The sequence below is a fragment of the Sinocyclocheilus anshuiensis genome, unplaced genomic scaffold, assembly GCF_001515605.1.
Source record: "Sinocyclocheilus anshuiensis isolate Anshui unplaced genomic scaffold, SAMN03320099.WGS_v1.1 scaffold989, whole genome shotgun sequence".
NCBI lineage: Eukaryota > Metazoa > Chordata > Actinopteri > Cypriniformes > Cyprinidae > Sinocyclocheilus > Sinocyclocheilus anshuiensis.
Genome location: NW_015554143.1, coordinates 459,711 through 485,763, shown reverse-complemented (window position 1 = coordinate 485,763; position 26,053 = coordinate 459,711). Strand labels below are relative to the sequence as shown.

Here is a 26,053-nt window from a genome sequence, read left to right as displayed (position 1 = left end):
AAGCACTTAATTTCAACATTTACTCTCTTCATTCAGCTCCATGCAAAGCATGCTGGGAACTAGAAACCTCCTGTCCTGTTTCAGCCTTGCCACAATAACACAGCAGAAATTATTAATGTAGTTCCACTGCAGATGAATTATGTAAACTTCTATTTTACACATTTAAATGGATTGTACAAAATGAAATGAAGTTGTGAGAAAATGTTTAAGAATTGTTGAATTAGCTCATTTTAGGCAATTAAGCAATTGGAGCAAGCAGCATTTATGAATTGGTGTATGCATGTATTTATATATTTATTGCAGTGGTCTTAAACCCTGTGAATTTGCGAGTCCCTCTTGAATAGTGTTTTTCATTTCATGAGTAAAACAAGCCCTGTGGTTGCCTTTACTTGAAGAGACTTTAACTTTTATCTTGATGTCAAGTTGCTGAATAAATTTGGCTCAAAGCCTTATATATAGTGTACCTATCATTTTACCTTCTTTAGGTATAAAATAGAATAAAGTTTGTTGTTGTTATGACCCATGTTGGGCCAAAAGCTTTAACTATTTTCTTGAGTTTTCATAGAGTAATTCTACAGAACAGGCACTTCTCAAACTTTATATATAAGGTAGAATTGTTTATACGCTGACTGAATCTGACACTTCTTAGATTGTGCTTTCTCTTCTTCTGCCTCCAGCGCACAAGACACAGTGTTTGAAAGTCTTGATGAAGCACTTTGTCTACAGCGACTCTACACACATGCAGAAACACAAGAGGACAGCTGACTTAAGGAGCTCTTCAACACACTCGTGCTGTAATTTAGGAACAGTGTTTTCACAAGGAATTGGGTCAAAACATTGACAGAGAGACGAGACACATCAGAAGACCTGCACGCCTTCAGGAGAAATAAGAAATAGAGGCTTATACTGGGGAAATACACGCACACACACACACACACACACACACACACACACACACACACACACACACACATATATATATATATAACTTCACAAGAAGTGCTTGAATATTTCATTAGAGAAACTATGGATGGCACTGTAAAAAAAATGGAGAGAAAAAGAAAAGAAAGAAAAAATAGAACAAGTAAGAAGTTGTAACTTAGCAACAGCTCTCAGGCTTTATAATCAGAAGATTGTGTAGGATGAGCTTAAAAATATTCTAAATAGTATTATTTTTTCTTAATGTTAGCCCTGCTAATTAATTTATGATAATTGATTAACAATATGCTGTTTTGGTTTGATCTTTTTCATTTGCTCAGACCATAACCACACAGCAGAATAAATCTGCTGTTAACTGACTGCACAATTTAAAGAACGCTTTGACCAAATTTGTGAGAGCTCTCTTCAAAATACAGTTACATAATCGAGTTGAACATCTCTTAAAACCTAACACAGGCACTCCACAATGCCTGCCTGGAAAAGCTGTTGAACCATGTGACTTCATGCAGATTATTCTGATGCCTACGATAGTGCCATGTTGGTTTACTGACTACATATGTATGTATGAACAACCACACACACACACACACACACACACACACACACACACATATATATATATATAACTTCACAAGAAGTGCTTGAATATTTCATTAGAGAAACTATGGATGGCACTGTAAAAAAAATGGAGAGAAAAAGAAAAGAAAGAAAAAATAGAACAAGTAAGAAGTTGTAACTTAGCAACAGCTCTCAGGCTTTATAATCAGAAGATTGTGTAGGATGAGCTTAAAAATATTCTAAATAGTATTATTTTTTCTTAATGTTAGCCCTGCTAATTAATTTATGATAATTGATTAACAATATGCTGTTTTGGTTTGATCTTTTTCATTTGCTCAGACCATAACCACACAGCAGAATAAATCTGCTGTTAACTGACTGCACAATTTAAAGAACGCTTTGACCAAATTTGTGAGAGCTCTCTTCAAAATACAGTTACATAATCGAGTTGAACATCTCTTAAAACCTAACACAGGCACTCCACAATGCCTGCCTGGAAAAGCTGTTGAACCATGTGACTTCATGCAGATTATTCTGATGCCTACGATAGTGCCATGTTGGTTTACTGAACTATCTAGTGCTATAATTACCACACTGTACAAGCCTGGCATGATAGTGCTTAAACACAATTTATGTGCAGTAGTAGCATTTGTAATCTTTAAGGCAGAGATGGTGTCAGTCAAGCCCTGAGACGAGCACCACAGGCTCCTTTATGAATCATTCATCTCCAAAGCACTCTGCAGCCCAATCCAGCTGCAGCTCCAGCTTTCAGTAAGATTAAAAGTAATTAAGGGGCACAGGGAGTGATTCATGGTACAAGAACAGCCAGACGAAGTGTACAGAGTGTCCTGAAGACTCTGCATGTTAAAGAGAAGACAGTATTCCAGGGCGACTCCTGCTGGAGCAGCACAGACAATCTGTCACATAACAAGAGTAATGCTTTAAGTGACTTCCTGTCACAGCTGTTTTCTAGCACTTGTAAAAAAGTCTGCAGGAACTGAAATCAATGAAAGTGTGCAGGAGCGAGAGATTGGATACAGACTGCTATAGGAAATCTATTCAGTGCTGTTTGTAGATTTTTTCAGCACTGTCTGCACACAGACTGAAGTCTGGCTAAATAACAGTGAAAACCCATGCAATTTTATATGCATATAAAAAGCCTGTGCAACTATAACAAATGGCACGTAAAAAAGCTGATGAATAGGTGTGTAGGGAGGAAATGAAGAACCACGTCCCTGCTAGAGAGAGAGACACAGAGAGAGAGACAGAAAGAGAGAGAGACGGGAGGCGGACCGTTCAGATGGCTCTGTTCGGGATACTGACTATCACTTCACTTCACCAAGAGCCAACACACCCGCCTGAAGCAGTGAAGTCAAGGTAAGTGCTGACCGAGACTGACTGCACTATTTATGTAACCACATAAAAACCATGAAATTAGCTCATGAATATTAGACGAGTTGATATGCTTCGGTATGGAGTGCAATAATTTATTTATTTGTTTTTATGAAGATTTTTAGCTTGTGTAAATTGATCGTGTATAATTAACACCGGACGAAGTGCTTTAATGCATTCGAACGTTTTTGCATGTAAAGTGATCGAATGCACATGCAGTTGTATTTCAGATACATTGTTTGCCATATCAGCTCGATATGTATGTATATATGCGGTGTTTAAAAATCAGAAAACAGAATGAACCACAAGAAATGCGATTAGGCCCATAGAGTGAATTAAAATAATAGTAATGATAAATGTTAATTACACCGTTAGAAAGAAATCTGGCACCGCTGATGCGAATGCGAGTCTGATGCGTTTATCAGAGTTGGTGTGCAAACATTTAATTAGCTAACAATTAAGTTCTTCTCCACTTCTTCCTAGAGCAAGATGGGAAGCGACATGTAAAGGCTCTTTTGACAAGAGTTCGTCGGAAATCCCAGCTGAGCCGAACACAAGCCGCGCTGGGGGCAGAATATTTGAGTTAAATGAATGGCGCCTTTCATCAGCAGCTCCACAAGCAGCATCTCCACAAGCAGCATCTCCACAAGCAGCAGATCATCCACAGCGATGCGGGACTCGCGAACAGCGGGGGATCAGTGCGCCTGAAGCGGATATCACCGAGAGCTGTCCAGGGTCCTGAAGACGCGCCGCGCCATGGGTATACGACACTTTCTGCTGCTGCTCATTTATCTGGATCCCCTCAACGTGTTTGGCACCCTGACTGCCAAACGAGCCAAACCTGCTCCCAAAAGGACTCCGAAGCCGAAGGAACTGAACGGCACCACCGTCGCGCCTTCCGCGTCCACGCAGCGGATCACGCAGGTCCGTCCAGCAATCACCCACGAGACTTGCCTGGGCTACTACGACGTGAGCGGCCAGTTCGACAAGGAGTTCGAGTGCAATAACACCGACCACCGCTACTGCTGCGGCTCGTGCTACTTGCGATTCTGTTGCCAGTTTAAAGGCAACCGGCTGGACCAGAGAACATGCAAGAACTACCACAAGCCTGACTGGGTGAAAACTGTGCCCCCGTCTCCTGTTCCAACAGGTGACACTTACGATCCGAGCATGGACCAAACGAACACCGCGGTCTACATTACCTGCGGTGTCATTGCTTTTATTGTAGTCCTTGGGGTTTCGACTAAAGTCGCATATGACAAAGCAACCCAACCACCTCAGGAAATGAACATTCACAGGTGAGCACCTCGCAGTCATTCTCCTACAACTCTAGCTGTAGACTCAAAGCAGGTACGGCTTCTAATCTGCTCCTAACGAGCTCAAATTCTCGTTTGCATATTAGAGCTTTGGAGTGATTGATAACGTTGCAAGTGGACTGGATAGAAGCGCTCTCACCATCTGCAGTATCTGCAGCTCTGTTGTTTCTCCATATGGAACATCGCACATGCTAACAGGGCTGTGTTCAAAACCCCAAGCAGAATTTTAAAACGCACCCTTCGTTTCCGTGTTTGGGTGACAGGTTATATGCTTCATTACAGACGCTTCAATTTTCCCCTTAATTTGTTGAGCACAGCAAGCACAGATTCGTCACAGTGTCTGCCTGTTTGGACACAGAATCACACACGTTCACGCAGGACACGACGAGCGTGTTCATTGGCCAGTCGCTTCATTACGCTGGATTGGCAGCTCTGAGGCTGAGGGCTTCAGAACATTGTGCTGTGAGAAAACAGTTCCCTCAATCAGCAGTTTGGGCCTTGGATATGTTATATGCAGATGTACAATCACTTAGCCTAATTATATCTATTTTCTCACATATGTGTTTTGGTAAGAACAATGTCATAATATTAAATAGAATCGTTGCAGTTTTTCCTGCAGCCCAAATGAATGGTTGGGGGGAACTCAGAGCTTCATGCTCAAAACTGTCTGGCCTTTTCCATATTACAGGAACAGGTGAATGTATAAAATATCATTTAGTCTGACGTCTTGCTGTGGTGGTAGAAATAACATCTGCTAAGGTATTAAACTAGCTTGTATTATATAATCTATGCAGGGACACAAATAAACACCAACAAGCAAACAAACAAACAAACTGAGAATGCATGTAGGAAAGTGTGCTGTTGACTCTTCTGTCAGTTCAGCTACTGCAAGGTAATGAAACGCAAAAATAATTCAGTTTCTCTGGTAACAGTAAACATTTACAGAGCTAACAGTGACTTTCATAATGCAGCTATGAATTCACATCCTCTGGGCTTCCTATATATACCAAATGCAACTCTGAGAATATTGAAATGTGGCTCGCTGATGATGATTAAGCATTTATTTATAGATGTTCTTTCTTTATTTCTGTACAAATCCAGGGGAATTAGAGTAGAGAGTAGCTGGACGTAATCTTTCACCCAAACACTGGAAAGGTGTTGTTGTTGTTGTCGTCTTCATATTGTATAGTTCTTAAATTTTCTCCACAGAGCCCTAGCAGATATTCTTAGACAACAAGGATCCATTCCTATATCTCAGTACGACTGTGAGAACTTTGCGGCGATGAACAGCTCATCCAAAGACAACACTCCACAGCGCACGGGCTCCAAAAACCACTACACCCCAGTGCACAGCTCCAAATCCAATCACGGTAAGCGGCCTGATGCTATTCAGACGTTTGTGGAAAAGTCAAACTGAATGAGTTACTTTCATGGAATGAATGACTGATTTACCTGAGCTCTGTTCCAAAAGCTGTTCCTTTTAATGCTTCCAAAAAATCACGGGACCTCATAAGTGACTGATCTGGAATGATCTACATAAGCAGCAGCTACTCATGCCACAACTGATTGGTGTTAGTATCTTGCTAAGCTAACAGCACGACACTTTAAAAAAAATAAAAACACATATCATGAACAAATATTAGATAAAGTAAGTTCCCCTTCAGGAACTCGAGCTGCGTCGAAGTCGCTTTGGGAACGCCCTTGCGTGACCGTGTTCTGAAGCACGTGTCAAATCAGTCCAATGGAGTAGCGAGACGTCACGAGCGGGGTGACGTAAGCACCAGAAAGTATAAAAGCGCATCCGGCAGAGCGCAAACCAGCTCCTGCTCTTCAGTAGCGCTCTGTGTATGTGTCTGTCTATGTACTGTTGTCTGTTCACACAAGCATATATAAAAAACAATCATGAAAAAGTCTATGGCGAGCGAACAGCCTCTCGCCTGGCTGTGTTTGATGAGAGCGGCCAGGCTCGCGATCCCGCTGGCAGCGGTCCCACTGTTGCCGAGGAACAGCGTAGACTGTTGTCGTGGGGATCGCGGGTGGATTCAGCGGAGGGATCCAAGATGGGCTTGTCCTTTTCTCGGTCCTCACCCGCTAGATCCGCGCCTCTCTCTCAGTGTTCGGAAGCCCGCGCTGCGGTTTCTCCCCCCCTCAAAGCAACTTCGACGCAGCGTCTCGTTCCCTCGGGGAACCATGGTTACATACGTAACCTAGAGACGTTTTTAATTGCACTGAACTTTTTTTTTAATAGATATTTCTTTGCATTCAATGTTTTTTTTTATTTTGTTTTTGTTTTTAAATGAAGCCTTTTCCTCATCCACCACCTTTTTTTTTCCACTGAGCTTGAATGCATGCATTCTGGGATTACTGCCTTAGCATTTTGCCAAAACGAGACAGCAGAGTTGGCAGCGTAATTAAACCAGCTACCTTTTGGAAGAGCATTTGCTTCTGCAGCCCTACTATGATGCCTTAAATGCTGTCTCTGTAGGCAGCTCGCTAGGCTTTGGATCAGAGCACTGGACAACCTTCAGTCACAGTTATGATATTGGCTTATATGAGAATATATATCAGGGGGCTTGTTGATGGATTGCGTATGTTGCGCTGCAGACCATGTGCTAGACGCCTGTCAGTCAGATGGTTTATATTTCATGCTGATCTCATTGCAGCATATGTTTCAGCCCTGTCGCGTGTAATCCGCCAGGTTAACGCTTGGTAAACATCTGACCTCTACATGCCATATTTAAATGGGAGTCAATTATAGATGAGCCATAAAGATCCGCCTCCTCTCAGTTGGGTTTGGATCGAAGCCTATGGTGAATTTCATTATGTTCGAGGTCAGGAGGGACTTCAGAGCATTGTTGGACGTTCTCATGAGTTATGATCGCACAAACGGCTGTTTTGACTTGAGGGAGATAAATGTCACTCATATGGCAACAACAGCAAACCGAAGGCGATTTATATTTGACGCCTGTCCCTCTAGAAGATCTACAGCTCTTGAAACCCCTTATAATGCACTTTAAGTGAGATTTATGCTGCATGTTTTCCATATCCTCATTACAAAGCGACCTTGTAGTGCAGGATGACGTAAACGAGGGCACTTGACTCCTGACCTGGGATCAGGGTCGATATGAGGCTGTTAAATGCACTGCAGCTCATTAGCCCAAGATCTTTTGGATCTTTTCTCCATTTGGAGAATTATCTGTTGCTGTCTTTAAAGAAATATTCCTGTTCAATACAAGTTTGACAGCATTTGTGGCATGATGATGATTACTACAAAACAAAATTTATTTTGACTGCCAATAGAAGAATTTCGTTGAAGAAATCTGGGTTACAGTGAGGAAGTAAATGAGGCCAATTTTGGAGGATTTGAAAGCAAAAAAGTGTGAATCTTATGATTATAGAAAAGCACTTAAATCATTCTTCTGTTAAAATGTCTGTATTATTGGAGCTATAATGTTTTTCTCAGTCATTTTGAGGTTTAAACATTATGTTTTCAAGGCAACAAAGTTATATTTGCATTTGACTTTAGACAGGAAAAACATTTTTTCACCCAAAAGCATGGTAGCAGGTTTATGTGATGTGGCTATACTATTGAAACAGTGTATATATGTTTTTATTATTATTATTATTATATACAGATTGACCCATTCACTTCTATTTTAAGTGCCTCACTGTAACCCAGATCTTTGCTCTTTCTGAATAATTTTTATTTTTAGTCAAAATTATTTTTTGTGGCAATTGACATTATGCCACAAGTGCTGATGGTATTTGCTGATGTATTTCTGCACACATTGATGCAGCTGTGTGTTCATGTGAGCTAGAGCCGTGCTGGGTGACGTTGTGTTGTCGTCCATGACAGAGCCCAGCAACATCTCATTCCCAGGCAGTGGAGACCCCCAGTCCTGTCCCGGGTCGATGTTAAGAGGCAGTGGAATACGAATTTGAGTGCGACGCATTGATAGCATCTACTGAATCAACTCAAAGAGAAAATACATATTCACATGCCCTGATGCACAAGAGCGTTTACTGGAGGGAAAGACATTGGTGTAAAATGATGTTTATAACATGATCTGGGGGAATAATCTGCGTTTTCATTGCCTGATAGTGAATAATTAGTGTTTTTATACTATACTCTCACACAACTGGACTCTCTTTATGTAATCATGCAGGATATTATAAAATGGCAGCCATAGGAAAGTGTAAAAATGCTTCACTTGTAGCAGGATGCACACCGAACGTTTGCACTCAAGTGACTAAAGAATGAGTTGACATTGAGAAATATGCATGCATAGAACATTTGAATAGAAATATACCTGATGAGCATATAATAACAGAGCCTTTCTTCCAAAACAGGTTTTTTTTTCTGAGTTAGTAGCACAGCAGCGCAGTGAATGTGCTGTTGTGTTTGCTGAAATATTCCTTTAAGAGATCAGCAATGCATGCATAAAATGTTTCTAGATTATTACACTATTATGTAATTGGTTTAATTAAGATGTGGAGCGCCAATAGGCAATTTCATAACGATACAGCTCTACACTTTTTGAACTTATTGCCTCCTCATCTCTACACTAAGCAATTAATGTCAAAGTTGGACAGGCCATGAAGTCTTATTGGTGAAGCGGCTGTAGTTTCTCCCTGCGGTTTGCCAAGCCTTACCTGCGTCTCACGTGAGCGCATCAGAGCCGACGGCACTAGCGTGTCCAAGCACAGCATCACAAGGATTCTCACTAATGGTTTGAGGCTCTGAAGTCGTTATCATTTAAACGGCGTCTCGGATTCTTGCCCCTATGGCAAGGTTGAGCACACTTTTTGGGATTTCCTTAGGGGGCAATATAACAGCCTATTAAATTCAGCTACATAGTCATGTGACGGCACAGCGTAATGAATTCTTGGCAAGACAGCTCACCTGTGCGTGAGACGCTTTGGGCTTATCGGGATTTTGAGTGAAAGAAGTTTATTGTGGCTTTATTGCATTCTCTTCCCCCTGCCTCATGTTCATTTATTTGATTTAGAGGACTGTGTCAGATCTTCCTCTTACCTGAGTGCTGTGCTGTTGTTTTGTCTGTTTGTCCAACTGTTCCCAGTGATCCAAAGCAAAAGGCTGAACATGCTGGCTGTCAGTATGAGAATCTGTCCTTCTCTGAAGCTTCTGTTAACAACATTTTAACATCGTGTTTCCTGCGGCTCAACCTTTATATGGTTAAACTTGCAATTACAACAGTGTACAATAGTATTGTAATAATCAGAATTGTAATTTTTGGGTGGATAATGTGTTTTAGGAATGAAAAGCATTGGATTCTCTGTTCACTAAAGCCCAGAAACACATAGCTATGATGCCTAGACTTGAGTGAACGTGACTGCAGTAAACTCCCAGATGGCGCTCAAGGTTATCATCCGAGTTTTCTGACTCCTCCATGTACATGCTGGTATTTCATTGATAATTAGAACGTCAAGAATAGATATAACACCTCAGATGCTGCCAGCATCTAATATTCTCATGACAGAGCAGCGTGTTGTTGGGTGGACAAGGTGCCTTTACCTTTGAATTATGGAAAGTGATATGTCTTGAAATGCACAGGGAATTTAGCTTGTTATGCTGCTGACGGCTGTTTACCTTGGAAGCAAAGTGTGACAGGACGCCGAGTGGTCTTCTACATTAATGTTCTGGTGTCCATTTACAGGAACACATTACTCGAAGGAGAGCACTCGAGGCGGTGGCCATGACCTTCACAACTTCATCTCGTCTGGTTTTGTGACGCTTGGCCGGAGCCACGTAAAAGGTAACATGATTCTATATCGCTGCTTAATGACACTGAAATCATTCGTCCATAGCAAATGAGGTGTAAAAAAAAAAGCATCAATCTAACATTTATTTCTCATCATGTTGGTTAGGAACTCACAGTGCTGGTTGCTAACACTGAATCTGGCTTGAGCTGAAACTCTTGTTTTTAGCTTTTGTAGGTATATTCATAATTCTAAGCAGACTTCCACTGTTTCCACTGTATTTTTCTCCATATCTTTCTGTAAAAATTGCAGCTGGAAATGACCTGCTTTTACCTGTCATATGTCAAAAGATCAGGAAAAATGGATTTTCAGATCATGACTCCTTCAATGTTGAGTAGTTTGCTGTATGCGCTTTGCATGTTGCCAAGAAACAAACTGACTGGATCACAGTGTGTGAGCGGAGCTACAGAGGTTCCCACTCCTCGCTCAAAGCTTTCAGTAATCAGTTAGCTCCACTCCACATTTCTATTTTCCACTCCACACTCACTCTACAGACACTGGTGAGAGAAACCCGCTCCATCCGGCTCTTCTCTGCAGCCAAATGCTTCTTCCACTCCATACACATCAGAGCTGTTTTATTTTCTGTAGATCTGCAAGGTTTGCCACACTGTTATCAAAATATAGATGTTTAAATGCACTTTAAACCCTGAATGTTGTAATTTTATATTTTTCTAGCAATACAATTTAAATAAACATGAAAATTATATATATCAAATGTACCAACTGTATTTGATTATCAATTCAATATAATTCTAAATTATAATAAACGAAGACAGGTGTATTGATAAAAACAGTAAAATACCTCACGTTAGCTCTCTTTCTAGGGATTTGCTAGGATTCTATAAACTTTGCTGAAAATGAAAGAAGGCATATTCTCTTAAAAGACTTAAATCTTACACAGTTTTTCTTTTCATGCACATGTATCTTGTTTTAAAGCTTTTTACTAAAACACCAAACCATGCGGTATCTGACTTCTGTTAAATAGTGTCTAGACGTCTATTGTCATCTCAACATCCGTAGTGTAACATTAGTAATGTGCGTCAGGATGTTCTATAAGCAGAATGTGGAGTTTGCACCAGCTGCGTGATTTTTAACACGTACATAAAACATTAAGCTTCATCTAATAGCCGGCGGTAAGTTGACTGACGTGGCAGAGCTTCTTCATCCCACACGCAGGGTCGCTCATTTACAAATCTTCCACATGTGTCAGTTCTCACTTGTGATGCAGCGATTAATATTCATGCGCTCTCTGCTGACTCAGACTGCTAACAATGAATCTACTCAATGCATTCTGTGCAAAAGAATCGCTCATAAGAACCTGCCCATAATAATTGAATTTCTGTAACTCCATTAAAGGGCAAAGGAAATGATACGAGAAATAAGAGGTATTGGCATCTTTTGGTGTAAATGATGTGTGTGCATGTAGCTCATCAAAATGTTGAGTTTACAGTGATAAACGTGTCATCGATTAGTATCTGACCAGTAGCACACAACAACTCTTAAACACCGTAGTACCGGGGAACTCGTAGTAATTCACGGCCCAGGCCAAAATAACCATGAGAGGACAAGACAAGCTCCATTAGGCCTGCATTTTTCATTTGCTCCAGTACAATGCGTTGACCTAAAATCCATTTATTTTTCTGAGTCTGTCTGCCTCCACCCTGCTCAAGACGTTTGTTTTTTTTGGGTTATGTGTCTTTAGTGCCCTTTTCACAATGGCCTATTCAGCCATCTAGTCGTGGTGGAAGGAAGGGCTATTTTTGTTAGTCATGAAATATGAGCAGAAAGGATATGGACGCTGCTGCAGGGTCAGTGCTTTCCAGACTGCTGCATTTGAACATGACAAAAGCACCTTTCATTTCTTAGACAGGTGCTGCAATATGAACGGCCGTGATTGCAATGTTTTGTTATGGGTATTTTTTGGTTTTAACGCATTTAAAGAGACCTTATTTACTGGAATGTTTGGTCTTTTCTTGAGTAAAACTGTTTTTTATTGTTGTTGTTAATACAAATATCTTCTGAAATTGTGTTTTTTAGAAGTGCGCTTACATATAGATGCTTTAAAGATAACCTACATGGACTTAAAACCACAAAACCCAATTTCAACTTATAAAATTGCTGGTGGAATTGTGGGAGAAACCGTTTCGACATGAGCCCTCAAGGATCGCTGACGTTAGATATCTGTTATTTGCAGTATAGTACATTCAACATTGATAACCTAAGTCAAGGTAGACGCCGTGTTTACTTTGACATGAATGAAGACGAGGCTGTACTGTCTTAAGTCTTATTTGGCAAGATATATTTTCAATGTTCATCGATTTAACAATCAATACAGGTTGTAGATAGCAGTTTAACCCGTTGAGCAGACCTTATTTTAGCCTCATTTTCATATGTGTCAAATTTAACATGGCGTCAGGCTTGAAGTCCATTGACGACAGTGATCACGCTTGATTCATTCCAGCAAAACTATTGCCTCATCAGAGCGAGGCCAAGAGCAGCGAACACATCTCTCCTCTTGATAATGCTGCAGTAAGATCAGTGGTTTTCTTTGATTGTCTCGCTGTCACGATCAGACCGAGACCAGTGGTGCGTTTAGGATGGGCTCGCGACCTCTTGATTACATCAATGGACATGTCGGGGAATGTTATCCTCCTTCATAAATTGCTCTGTTTTTGCTCCTAGCGTTCTCTCTCGGTCTTTTCCTCTGATTGTTGCCATGCTACCAATTCTCATCCAGTGCATCATCCTCACTGCTTTTGCCTTGTGCTCCAGAATAGTTTTAAGAATCACCATGGTGATTAAAAGGGTCATTGCGGAGGAAAACTCTCTAGCTGCGGTGAAACCCGTGTGCGGGCAGACCGTTGAGTAATGGGGGGGGGTTAATTACTTAAACTGTTAATGGATAATTAATTGTAGGAGCATGGGCACACCGTCTGACTGCATAAAGTTGTGTTTGATTTGCGCTCAGCGTCTGACTTGAAGCTATGTTGACTATCAAAGTAGGCTACCGCAAGAGCGACTGACAAGCAGACGCAGTTTCTCCAGGATGGCTACACGAGCTCTGTTGATGACAGCTAATTCACAATTAACCAGACTGTTCCATATAATGCTTTAATAGGGTTACAAACTCTTTTCATGATATATTAATGCTGTTCATTATCAAAATAAAATAAGCCAACCAAACATATAAAAAGTTACACTGCTCAATTTAAATACTCCGAAGTACAATCTACTGCATTCATCCACCAAATATTGCGCATGTGAAGGATGATTTGCATGCACTAGAGTGAAGTTCTGAGTCGATATTAGAGTCATCAGAGTCGATATTGTCCCCATCACTCGCGGCACGAACGTACCTAATGCAGATGAAACATATCCAGCTGACATTCATTTCTGTTAAATAAGATGCGATCTGGTGCTGGAATCTGTTGTTTTTGAAATCACAAAACAAAATACACACAAACGTGTCCCTGCTCTTGATATACGATCACTGATGAACATCTTTATTTTAATAAGGGGAAAAAAGGTGTGTGAGGGCGGATTATAACCCAAAACCTCGAAAACCACCAGAATGTTTAGGAATACAAATGTTTTTTTGCATCTGTATGTATTTATTCACTGATGTGAAGAATCTTGGGCCTAATAATACATTTTATTATAGTACATGTAAGAATGAAACTATAACGCAGGTCTGGACTGAGACACCACTTCAGGCCAAGAAATCTCACACTCATCAACAAATTCTGAAACCACAGACAACCCTATTATTATTATGACCATCACATAAAAATGTCTAAATACTTAGGCTCAGGCGATGCAAAATAATTAAAGGTTCTCTCTTGAACAGCACCTTCACTTCCCTTTTCCGTTTCTTAATTTGCTTTGATATCTCATTTTCTCCCTTCTGTTTATGTGTGTGTGTACATTTTATTTTGGCTATTTTTCTTGTACCAGTCACTTCTTTACCAGCAGATCTACTGTTATGAACAGAACTGTCTCCACCTTGTTGCAAAACATCCACCTCTTTGTAATGTGTTTGCACACAATCTCAATTTATTTTACTATTTTGAAACCGTTTGATGGAAGTGCAGAACAAAAGTGAGCAGAATCATAGCGCTGCCAGTCAAGACTAACTGATTCGTGATTTATTATCGAACGTCACTCACACTCGGTAATGATCACTTGGTACACGGGGCAGGCCACAATCTAAAATAATATAAATAATATAAATCATTAAAAAAAAACGTCAGCGGTTTCAGTTTCAGCAGTACATTCATTTTGACTTGATGTATAGCTACTTATACTATTTTCATTATTTTTCTGAATACCATTAAATTTAAAGGATTTGTTATGGAGTGAGAGGAACTAAAATAGTATATCTGTATTTACAGTTATAAAATAGTTATAGTAAAATAGTTATCTGTATGTATAATGTTAACATATAGCTTTATGTTCTGCATTTTACATTAGACTTTTTTTTTTGTTTCTCAAAAACGCGTGTGAACTTGAGTTATGGAATAAGAATAGTTTTTTTTCTGTTTACCACAGTCATTGGTGCAACATTTGCACACCTTTATGTTGTTAGTTTATTTTGATGAACACAAAAGGAGAAATGGCTTTTTAACATCTGTTCAAAATGGGAAAAGAAAAGAAAATCTAACCATATGATGTGTTGTTTTAGAAACAGACCAAACTCTGTGCCATTATTCACTGATAATCTTCCCCTCGAGTGAGCTGCTAATGTAACCAGATCATTGATTCAGTGAGCTGAGCTAGAGCACCGAATCAGTGATTTAATTTGGTTGAATCAGTTGATTTGTTTCACCAATTGTACTGAACAATTCATTCACAAATCAGAGGCGGTGTTTCTCGAGTTCACTGTAGAGGAAGATTTACTGGGAACAATGATTATATTTGTATTGCTGTGGCTGTAGAAATTGTATGGACCACATGCATGTTTTTGGTTATTTTGAACAGCTGTGGTCACAATCAGCTGTGTGCAACCGCATAAAGATTCTTTAAAATGCCATTTTTCTTGTTCCACAGAACCTGTCATAAATAATGACAGAGTAAATAATGAGTGAAAAGAATGACAGAATGTCCCTCTGCATCAGAAATCATGTCCATCAGCCATCGGTAGAAAAGCTTCTCTCACAAACAGTGCAGCACTAATAATTATTTATATATGTGTGTAAAGGAGTAGTATTCTGAGTGACCTAAAGTGGCTGTTCAGTCACGCATCTCTAATAGGAGGGAAGGCAGCTGATATGATTGCTTTTCAAGGCTCTGACCTTTGGTTCTGCTTGGCTTGAATATAGAGCCGTTCCCCTACGAGATCCAGACAGTCCTTTCACATAAACTTGTTAATATGCTAGTCCTCCTGTCATCTTTCAATAGAGCCTCCGTGAGATGGGAAAAAGAAGAAGTAGTTGCGTACTGACCCAGTAGCATTGGGAATTCAGCAGTTTGCCCTTGTACTGTAGGCCTGACATTTCTCCAGTTTGTTTTGCACATATCATATAGGTACGGTTTCCACCTCAGAGTAAAATATTTATTTCTCGCAACTGCAACTTTATTTCACATAGAGTAATTGCAAATTATTTTTTTCTGAAATTTTGTAACACACAATGTGATTTCAGATCTTTGTTCTGCAATTGCGTCTTTACTTTAAATCTCACAGAGTGACTTTATTTCTTATTTTAAACTTTTTCTCACAGTTGCCTTTTTCATATTTTTACTCTGAGCTGGAAAAGGGCTTCCATAGTCTGGTAATGGAATAAATAAACAAACAAATCTCTGAAGTGCCCAGAGTGGTTGAATTAAACACAGAGCTTCCATTTTTTTAATGTGGATGTGTTTTCCCAATTCTCCTCTCTGAGTGAGATGGCGCATCACATTTTAGCTATCCATAAATGTTTAAGCAGTCTTCAATCTCAATCCTTTTTCCTCTTTATTTTGGAAAACAATCTCTTGAAATATCCACTCCAATAATAAAAGTCAGTCTGACTGATATTAAAATGCTCAGAAATTCTCTTATTATTCTTGAGCTGAGAACTCATTGGCATTTCTCCCCTGATATGTTAAATATAGATGATTTGCATATCAGTTTTGAAATGTCTTTGTTTAGAAGAACCGTCAGGCCGAACTCTGATTGACAGCAACCGAATGAGATGGAATTTAAAACAGGCCATTTTATCATGATTTGAGCTCAGTCCAAAGACAGTGACTGGTTTAGTCTCGTCCAGCTCCACCAGGATTGATCATTTCCTCCGATCCTTGATTATTCTGATGCCGGCTTCCCTTTGATTGACATGACGGCGGGTGGAAGGATTGGAGTTTAAGTGATTTATCCATGGGTGAAAAGTTATTAACACACACCTCCTTGCTCATATAAGCAACATCAAATCAAGCTGCTTGATGCCTGATTGCAGTTTATTATGTACTGTAGGTAAAAGAAATATGGCGTCATTCAAACCGAGGCTGTGTATGACTCACCCTAGTGGGTTTTATAGCCTCTGGACGTAAATGTTTTCCCCCAAATGGACTAGATTTGTAATGCATTATCGTTGTGTTTGGAAACTGATTGAGACTGTGCAAACACCACTGCAAACCTGAATGCAAATTGTTTTTTAACAGAGACCAAAGAATGTGCAATTATGCAAACAGAAGTAAACACATTAACTGGGAAAATAAAAAGAAGAGAAACAAGATCGTGTCGATTGCTTGGTTTCTATTTCTGAAGCTTGGTGCTTGATGGCTCCGCCCATGTGAAAGTTGATTGGTCCGCTCCATTGAAACAGTCTTCTGATTGGCTGTGATCAGGTCACAGCACTTTTGCCTTCAGTGTGGACGGACACATGATTTGCCGTATGGTGACTGATTAGGGCACATTGTCAGCCTCTAACACATGAGTCTGAAAGCAGTGATTAAAATCTGTGTCCAGGTGACCTGTCTGAGCTGTCAGAATCCTTAGCAGCGAATTCATTAATGTGACAACAAACAGGAAGAGCCTCCCACTGTGCCCATAAACAGCAAAGTCTCTAAATGTCAGCGCAGTCGTCCTCTGTGCCGCCGGTCCAGCTGTCTCACTCCATATTCCCTGAGTGCTGCAAAACATCCATAGAAAGTCAGTTTTCATATCTTTCCGTTCGCAGAGAAGAGATGCCACAAACTGAGGGGTAGTAAAACTGTGGCTAGAAATGAGCAAGCATATGAATAAGAGATTATGGATGGGGAGTTTGCATTACGTGTTCTTCAGTTTCTAGAAACCGAAATGTTGTCCTCGACATCAAACGTGATAAGACTTAATAAAGTCCCCATTAAAAATCGAGTTTCCTTCAGTACGTGTCGTGTGAGGAGGGCTAATATTGCTGGATTTTACGTGGAAGAAAAAAAAACAGTAATAGGAGAATGGGGACATCCATGCAAATCCATTTTCTTTTATATGCTAAAGGTCTTTTATGCTAATTGACTGGTCTTTCAAGAGAGCTGAAATGTCTTGAATGGTTCATTTACTATGCAAGAGAACATTTGATCATATACTTTTACACAAAGTTTGAGGTTAAACTACCCAAGAGATGAAGATGTTTCTTTAAATATTTTTGTGTGGTTATATTTTTGTTATTTTCCATCTTCTTGTTACATGAATCCTTTTTTTCATACTGATGTGAAATACTCATACCCAGATATGTAAGACAAACCAGTTTTGTGAAAAAAAAAAAAGATTAAATAACTAAATAAATAAAAATCCTACTAGACCTATATGAAATTTCAAGCAAGTTTCAGCTGTCAAAAAGAACAAAAACTCTTGCCTTTTCAAATCATTTAAGCTCTTAAGCTGGTTTTTCACCACTATGTGTTCCTCCACTTCAGGAAAAACGAACAGGTTTTGTTCTCGCCAATGAGCTGAAAGAGAAGGAAGAGAATTTGGGGGCAAAGGAAGGGGTGAATTGCGATGTTGGGTTGGGTTGGGCTCCTCACTAATGTACATTATCAATCAGAATCTGTCCCCAACAGGCCAGGTGGCTTTTTTATCAGTGCTCGTTACAGTAAGTGCTGATATTTTATGCATCACTTGGAATGCAAAGAGTTTTTCATGCAAACGCTCTCGTCTTACATATTTATTATGCATATGTCACTTGGGAGACAAAGAGACTGTTTCAGGGAGCAGCATGTTGGTTAAGACGAAGCCACTTGGCATGTCATTGAACTCCAGCCAGATACTTCATACCAGCAGATTATTCACACGTAATGGAAATGAATATGTCACACTGTGCCGCACTGATTAATTTCTCCATTTTATAAGATGCTTCCTTGTTCTCAGTGAACAGCACAAAATGAAGCTGTTTGTTTGTGTCTCCTTAGCTAAATCCGTGATTTCATCTCCTTCTATTTGGTATATCAAGTGGCGACCTCATACAGTAGCAAAATCGTCCTTAAAAATCTAAATCGTTAAAATTGGTTAAAGTCAAAATGCAATGACACAACAATATATGACATAACGTTGGCAAAATTTACAATTTTGTGTATGCATGAACCATTACCAGCCCAAAACATTATGGATCAAACAGTGGGATGAGTGTTGAGTGAGTACCTGCTGTATTTAAATCACAGGTGATTCAGGAATAGTTTTCTCCTCCAAGTCATTTTCTTTTGCTATACTATTGGACTAGTATATGCTTGGTTGCATTTTATTTTTGCATGTATTGTTTTTTCCCCCCTCTTGCTGGCTGTGATGCATATGAGAACTGATTTGCGACCAGATTCTGGGTTGCGACTCACCATTTGAGAACCTCTGATGTCAAGAATGCAGAGAATTTCATAGTTTAAAACCGTTTCAATCCTATTGGTCAAAACAGTGCTGATAAAATACTGTACATGTTATAGAGACAGACAGCAATGACACACACACACACACACACACACACACACACACACCTGTTTAAATCATGACAGAACATTTTGTTGTTGCTTATATTACTGGGTCTGTATATTCTAAGCATGTTATCTGCTTAATAAAATAATTTGTTAATGAACATCACTATGTTTATTATAGTGTGTATTATAAAAGCAATGAAGCATTTAGCTTTGAGCTATATTGAGAATGCAGTGACGGCTGAAGCGGTTGCAGCTCTTTAGCCGTGACTGTATTGACAATATCACACAGCCGCGAGTGCCTTAGTGCTTACGTATGATATTCATCGTTGATTAAGGTACTGTAGCTGTAGGGCCGTCACTGGCAGGCTATAAAGCAATGTATGCTATTTGAAAAAGCAATGCATTCAATATGACAGACAATAAATTATGGCTTTATCATTTGTCTCATTTATTTTATTATGGTAATGTGCTAACACTGCCCTCACTTCCCCATGCTACAAATTGAATTATAAATTGTGCCAGTTCACATTAAAATATGACTTTCTCTCTCCCTCAGATGTAAATACCGTTGATTGAAATGGAAATGGACACTAATCTGATTGTGGTTGTATGTCGGATATGCTGGACTGTGTAACTCTTTCTCAGAGCATTAATCTCAGCACGAAACAGACACTGGTGCACTGCTAATCTCAGATGTGTATGAGGAGGATAAGAATTTACAAACCCCCTGCGAACAACGCTTTCATGAATACATTAGTAGATGAAAGGCAAAGCAAAGGAGACATGCATTACAATACTGTTTGCAAAAGGCCTGTTTTATGTGTGAATGTATGGGTTTATGATCTCGTCAGGTCAGTCTAGTTTTTGAACCGTTGACTTCGATATGAAACGCCGGGACAAAGGACCTCACATAAAGAAACTCATATAGATGGATTATTCTGGATTACATACCATCAGGATTGAATGAGCTCATTCCAGATTGAATAAGGAGCAGCCACACAAGGTGACCTATTAATGGTTGAGACATTAACACATGAACACAAAACGTATTATTTCACACTTAATGGCTCGATGAAGCGAGCATATCATATTTGGGAAGTGACATATGAATAATAATCCTTCCCAGCACACTTTCTTGACTTTACGAGCGTAGTGCTCGACACCTGCGAGGCCAGCGCTGGTTTTGGTTTGTAATCTATTATTCATATGGAAGCTGCGGGAATGAAGACAGTGGAAGGCAGAGCTCGTCCCAGCCGATCCATTCTCACTCGCAGTGGAGAAGCACACAGATGCAGTGAGAACATCTGGAATCAGAACTGAACACATCATCCTGAGCTCTGGGCTCACATCCAGAATATGGCTTTTAGTTCTGTGTGTTTTGTGCTTGGGATCCAGTTAGCTCATCACAGATTTCCGTGTGCTCTGTAGTCGCCATAATAATGTTGGTTGTCACTATATAGAGCTATATCAGGGTCAATGACGTGACGCTCTATTCAATTATTCAAAAATGTGCAGTTCGTACAGTACATACAATTATTTGAATATAGCTCTTTTATGATAATTATTTATTTATGATATTATTTTCATATACGTCAAATATGTGATACAACTGTCCTGATATCATAAAGAAGAAAAAAGCCTCACCAATCATATGTTGTGACCAACATGCAAAAAAAAAAAAAAACATAAAACAGGAAATGACATCATTGTTCGGTCCGCTGTTCTGTCACGTTGCACACACACGAGGGACGAGGAGATGCTAGAGAATATGTTGATAAGACTTTATTTACAGGAACCAAGGGAGACGAACTCAGGAAGACGTTTACACTAAAACGTTCACAGCGGACAGAGAACTAGGGACTGGGAACACTTTAAATACACACAGGAGGAGGGGATGACGAGACACACCTGGGATCAATGAACCATCATGGGGAACACCTGGGACAAATTAAACATGGGAAAGGAACACCTGGGGAGCAAGACACAGACAAAACATGGAACAGAGTCTGACAACTATCATGACTGTGTGTCAAGACCAACACAGTCTCTTAATGAATAAAAAAAAAAAAAACTTATATACACAATCTTATATACACAAACATGTTTTAACAATTGATAGTGTAGTAAAATTAACTAAGCTATAAATGATAGAAAACGATTAGTGAAAGTGAACTTGCTCTCCTGTCACCTAAAAATACAGTGTGCATAACGTTAATGATGCAAAGAAGAACATGATGGATAGAAAGACACACTTGTCCACTGGTCCAAAGCAAAAACAGAAAAAAGCAGTGAAAAAATCTATCCTCATAATTTGGGTGTTTCAATTTAGTGTAATTTAAATTTTTGGTTCCCTTCTGGGAAGGAAAAAAAAAACAAAAAACATTAGAATCAGTGGAAAATTCTTATTTATATATATATATATATATATACATGTGTGTGTGTGTGCGTGCATGTTATTGTATGTAAGTGTGTGGGAGGAAGCTGTGTGTGTGTGCGTGCATGTATGTGTGCGTGTGTGTGCGTGTGTGTATGTGTGTGCGTGCGTGCATGCGTGTGTGTGTGTGTGTGTGTGTGTGTACGAGAGCAGTAAAGTGTGTCCATGAGGCTTTTCCGTGCCAGCTGTGTGTGGATAATTGCCTCATTATGGTTTTCATTGGTGCCCCATTTTGAAATTGCACAAAATGTGCAAAAGACCTTGGAAAGACACTGTGCTCCCTTTGAAAAATCACTTTTACACCACCTAAACAGGGCAGCTAGTTTTCAAATGGACTATTTTCAGGTTGCACGTCAGCGTTCTCCTCTGGTTAATGCATTAATACAGGTGTTGCAGAAGAAGTTTTGTACGCGTGACCTGTGAAATGGACAGGTCTGTCTCTCTGAACATCCCCGAAGTGCTCGTTGCATAACTCTCATCCTCTCTGAGCACTGATAAACACAGGCCTAGCAGGAGCTCATGGGTTCAGTCCCACTCCCACTGAGGCTCTGAGTGCTGGATATGTAGGCTAATGGATGGAGGGTCCTTAATGTCATTCTCCATCACAATGAACGCTTCAGACGGGACACTTACAGTAGCCTAGATTTGGAGAAGTTGAGTGCAATTAGATGGATCAGCACAATCACTCCTCAGGGGAGGGAGAGAAAATCTGTTTTAATGGTTTTCAGTTCTGATAATCTTACACGCACAAACAATTAAACGCATGTGAGTTACACTTTGTTTCCATAGTCCACTTCAGACATTCTACTAACTATGAGTAACTTTGAAACTATAGCTAACTCTCATTGGAGTATTAGTAGACTGTTAGTTTAGGGATAGTAGAATAAGCTGCCATGTACTTTATAGTCGGTAGAATGTCCATCAAAATAAAGTGTCAGCAGATATTAAGCAGACAGTCACTAATACTCTAATGACTGCTAGTTGACATGGAGTTGCAAAGTTACTGATAGTCAGTAGAATGACTAAAGTGGACTACTGAAGTGCAACCTTGAGTGTGATTTTATATGCTTTAATACATTGAGTAAAAAAATCGAGTAACTATTCAAGTTAATTTGTATATATTTCTTCTCAAGCAGCAAAAATATTTTGTAAGAAGCCAAGCATCAGGCTTTGTGTGTCGAGAGTGAAACTCCAAGTGATCAGCCCGGTCGAAAAGAGGGAGAGCAAACCTTAGTGCTGGGTAATAGTCCGTTTTCATACGATTTTAATATGCATTGGATTATCAGAAATAAAACAATTAAGAACATCTTTCAGGAAAGTATTATTATTAACATAATTTTTAACGAAAATAATTATTGTTTTAATTGTTTTTGACTCATGTAAACTTGCATTTTAATGATGTTACATAAAGACAAGTAATTAGTAATACATGAACAAATTCCTAGCTATAGCACAAAGATACAAATGAAATAAACAGTGCTTTAAGTTTTTCAGGTAGGTCTAACAGAAATAATCAGGAACAAAATATTATAATGTTTAAATGTATAGATTAGAGATGAAACGGTTTGAAAATTTCATATCACTATTAAAGTGACCAAAATGATCATGGTTATCAATATTATCCCAGTATTGGTCTGTTTTATTGGTCTGTGAAAACAGTGCTCGCATACCGAATTCTTCTTTTGCTTGAATGGATTCAAATCGTTTGAATGCTTAAACTGGCAAGACTTAAAAACACATAAACTATTAATCTCTGTAACGATAAACTTTCGTGACAAGTGAAAAATAAAGCATTAAGCTGAAGGGGGAAATGTCCCCTTGTCCCCCCGGGAATCGTGCCACTGCGGTCCAGATCCAGGTTTCGGAGTTTTCATTCTCACATATTCTGTCTCACACGGTCGGAAACACAGATAAGCAAAGTGCTATTAATACTAAATATTAGCCTGCCAACTAAACATATTTGAGGACCAGGCCTTACTGTTGTATAAGACAACAGTGAACGATGGGAGCTGTCAGTCTAATCTGAATTCTCTCAGGAGAGCTATGCAATATTCATGTAAAAAATGTGCAATATTGACAATGAGGTGATGGCACAGGATAAAAAGACTCTGAAAGCAGATCCGAGTCAGTAATGGAGGATGAGAGAAAAGAGGAAATCCAGACGGACCTCACAGTATGGCTGAGAAAGCTGGATGTGTGTCGTGGTTTATTGGAAATTCTGCTGCCGCGTGGAAATGATAGCTGAGTTTTACTCCATGTTAAACCCTCTAGGGAGAATCAAAGTTAAATTCCATTGCAAATATGCTGATACCTATAGCTGTAGGTGAAGAAGAGTCTCACTGAACTGGTGCATCACAAACAGCTGGACTGTATATATTCATTGTCAATTTATACAATATTATTAATGATTGATAATGATTTTAATTTGAATATTTGTAGTAAAATAATGCATTTAAAACTGTAGAGACAGTTCACTGAAATTATCTTTCTGCCCTCATTTACTCCTGCCCATGTCGTTCCAAACCTCTACGACTTTCTTTTCTCTGTGGGACGCAAAAGATGATATTTCGAATGGGTTTGGAATAAATGATGACAGACTGATGATTTCTAATCTCATAAGCACATTGGTTATTCCTTTTACAATCCTAAATATCACCTTGATCCAGCACACATTTTTAATGCTGAACGTGTATTGTAATCTTATGAACAAAATGGAGTGCAGACATCTCAGATCTGTCTGTGGGAAGATGTTTGATGTCAGATTGCATCCCTCAAGTGCTCTCCTCCTCTGCTGCTCTGCACCTCTCCTCTGCTCCTCTCCTCCTCTGCTCCTCTGCTCCTCTCCTCTGCTCCTCTGCACCTCTCCTCTGCTCCTCTCCTCGGCTCCTCTCCTCTGTAATGACTTGATTACTTTTATTGGGCATCAGTTAATTTACTCATCCTTTTCCTGTTTGGACATAATGATTCCATCCATCGGTGGTCACAAGACATCGGGGTTTCTATATGTCGTGAACTGGCTTTTCAGTCCTGAAACAAAGAAACCTTTGTTGACTCCTGATTGAATTAATTCGAAGCCTCATGATGGTGAGTCAGTGGCGTATCAGTGTCCTGTTCATGAAATCCCTACACCTCCTCTCCTCCTCTTCTCTGCTCCTCTCCTCCTCTTCTCTGCTCCTCTCCTCGGCTCCTCTCCTCTTCTGCTCAGCTCCTCTCCTCTGCTCCTCTCCTCCTCTCCTCCTCTCCTCCTCTCCTCCTCTCCTCCTCTCCTCCTCTCCTCCTCTCCTCCTCTCCTCCTCTCCTCCTCTCCTCCTCTCCTCCTCTCCTCCTCTCCTCCTCTCCTCCTCTCCTCCTCTCCTCCTCTCCTCCTCTCCTCCTCTCCTCCTCTCCTCCTCTCCTCCTCTCCTCCTCTCCTCCTCTCCTCCTCTCCTCCTCTCCTCCTCTCCTCCTCTCCTCCTCTCCTCCTCTCCTCCTCTCCTCCTCTCCTCCTCTCCTCCTCTCCTCCTCTCCTCCTCTCCTCCTCTCCTCCTCTCCTCCTCTCCTCCTCTCCTCCTCTCCTCCTCTCCTCCTCTCCTCCTCTCCTCCTCTCCTCCTCTCCTCCTCTCCTCCTCTCCTCCTCTCCTCCTCTCCTCCTCTCCTCCTCTCCTCCTCTCCTCCTCTCCTCCTCTCCTCCTCTCCTCCTCTCCTCCTCTCCTCCTCTCCTCCTCTCCTCCTCTCCTCCTCTCCTCCTCTCCTCCTCTCCTCCTCTCCTCCTCTCCTCCTCTCCTCCTCTCCTCCTCTCCTCCTCTCCTCCTCTCCTCTTCTGCTCCTCTCCTCAGCTCCTCTCCTCCTCAGCTCCTCTCCTCTTCTGCTCAGCTCCTCTCCTCTGTTCCTCTCCTCTTCAGCTCCTCTCCTCTTCTGCTCCTCTCCTCAGCTCCTCTCCTCCTCAGCTCCTCTCCTCCTCTGCTCCTCTCCTCCTCTGCTCCTCTCCTCTTCTGCTCAGCTCCTCTCCTCTGCTCCTCTCCTCCTCAGCTCCTCTCCTCCTCTGCTCCTCTCCTCCTCTGCTCCTCTCCTCTTCTGCTCAGCTCCTCTCCTCTGCTCCTCTCCTCCTCAGTTCCTCTCCTCCTCTCTTCTGCTCCTCTCCTCTCCTCAGCTCCTCTCCTCCTCAGCTCCTCTCCTCGTCTGCTCAGCTCCTCTCCTCTGTTCCTCTCCTCCTCAGCTCCTCTCCTCTTCTGCTCCTCTCCTCAATCGAGGTGACCTCAGGAGTGGAGAGCAGCAGAGAAACAGAGCCACATTCACTCAATCTCTGCCGCAGTCCCCACTGAACACCTGACAAACAGATATGATAATACTTAGCTAAAAACAGTACTGAGCATATACTGTGGATTGTATATGAATGTCTAATATAGACAAGGCGGGTGCCATTTATGTCTAGTAACTAACGTTTTATGTGTTGTATTTATCATTTTCTCTCATCATGAAGATGTTTTTTAGGCCCGTTCCCACCACGTGTTTCCAGATTGTCCTTGAATTAGCAGATTTGCACATTTGAATGAAAGCAAAATGTATGATAATGAAAACATTTTGGCTTTATTATCTCTTTATTCTTTACTCTTTATTTTACCTTGCATAATGGATTATTTTATTAAGAAGTATTGAAGTTAAGTTTGCATGTCTGTTCGAGAGGAACATCTCTCATCTCTACTTACATTAATTGAAAAGTGGGTGTTTTTCAAAAATATCCACCTTAATTAAGAAACAAAAAGTAGTACTAAAAAAG

General features: G+C 40.4%; 1 protein-coding gene across 4 annotated transcripts in view; it reads left to right on the top strand.

The window, feature by feature from the left end:
- Window positions 1–2,800: 2,800 nt before the first annotated feature.
- The window catches only part of LOC107670553 (protein shisa-6 homolog), a 59,826-nt gene continuing 36,573 nt past the window's right edge, over window positions 2,801–26,053 (top strand). For all 4 annotated transcript variants that reach the window (XM_016463196.1, XM_016463195.1, XM_016463194.1 and 1 more), the window contains exons 1-4: window positions 2,801–2,874; window positions 3,373–4,187; window positions 5,415–5,575; window positions 9,884–9,982. In XM_016463196.1, coding sequence (XP_016318682.1) covers window positions 3,646–4,187; window positions 5,415–5,575; window positions 9,884–9,982 — 802 coding nt within the window. In that variant the 5' untranslated portion in view covers window positions 2,801–2,874; window positions 3,373–3,645. The remainder of the gene's footprint in view (window positions 2,875–3,372; window positions 4,188–5,414; window positions 5,576–9,883; window positions 9,983–26,053) is intronic.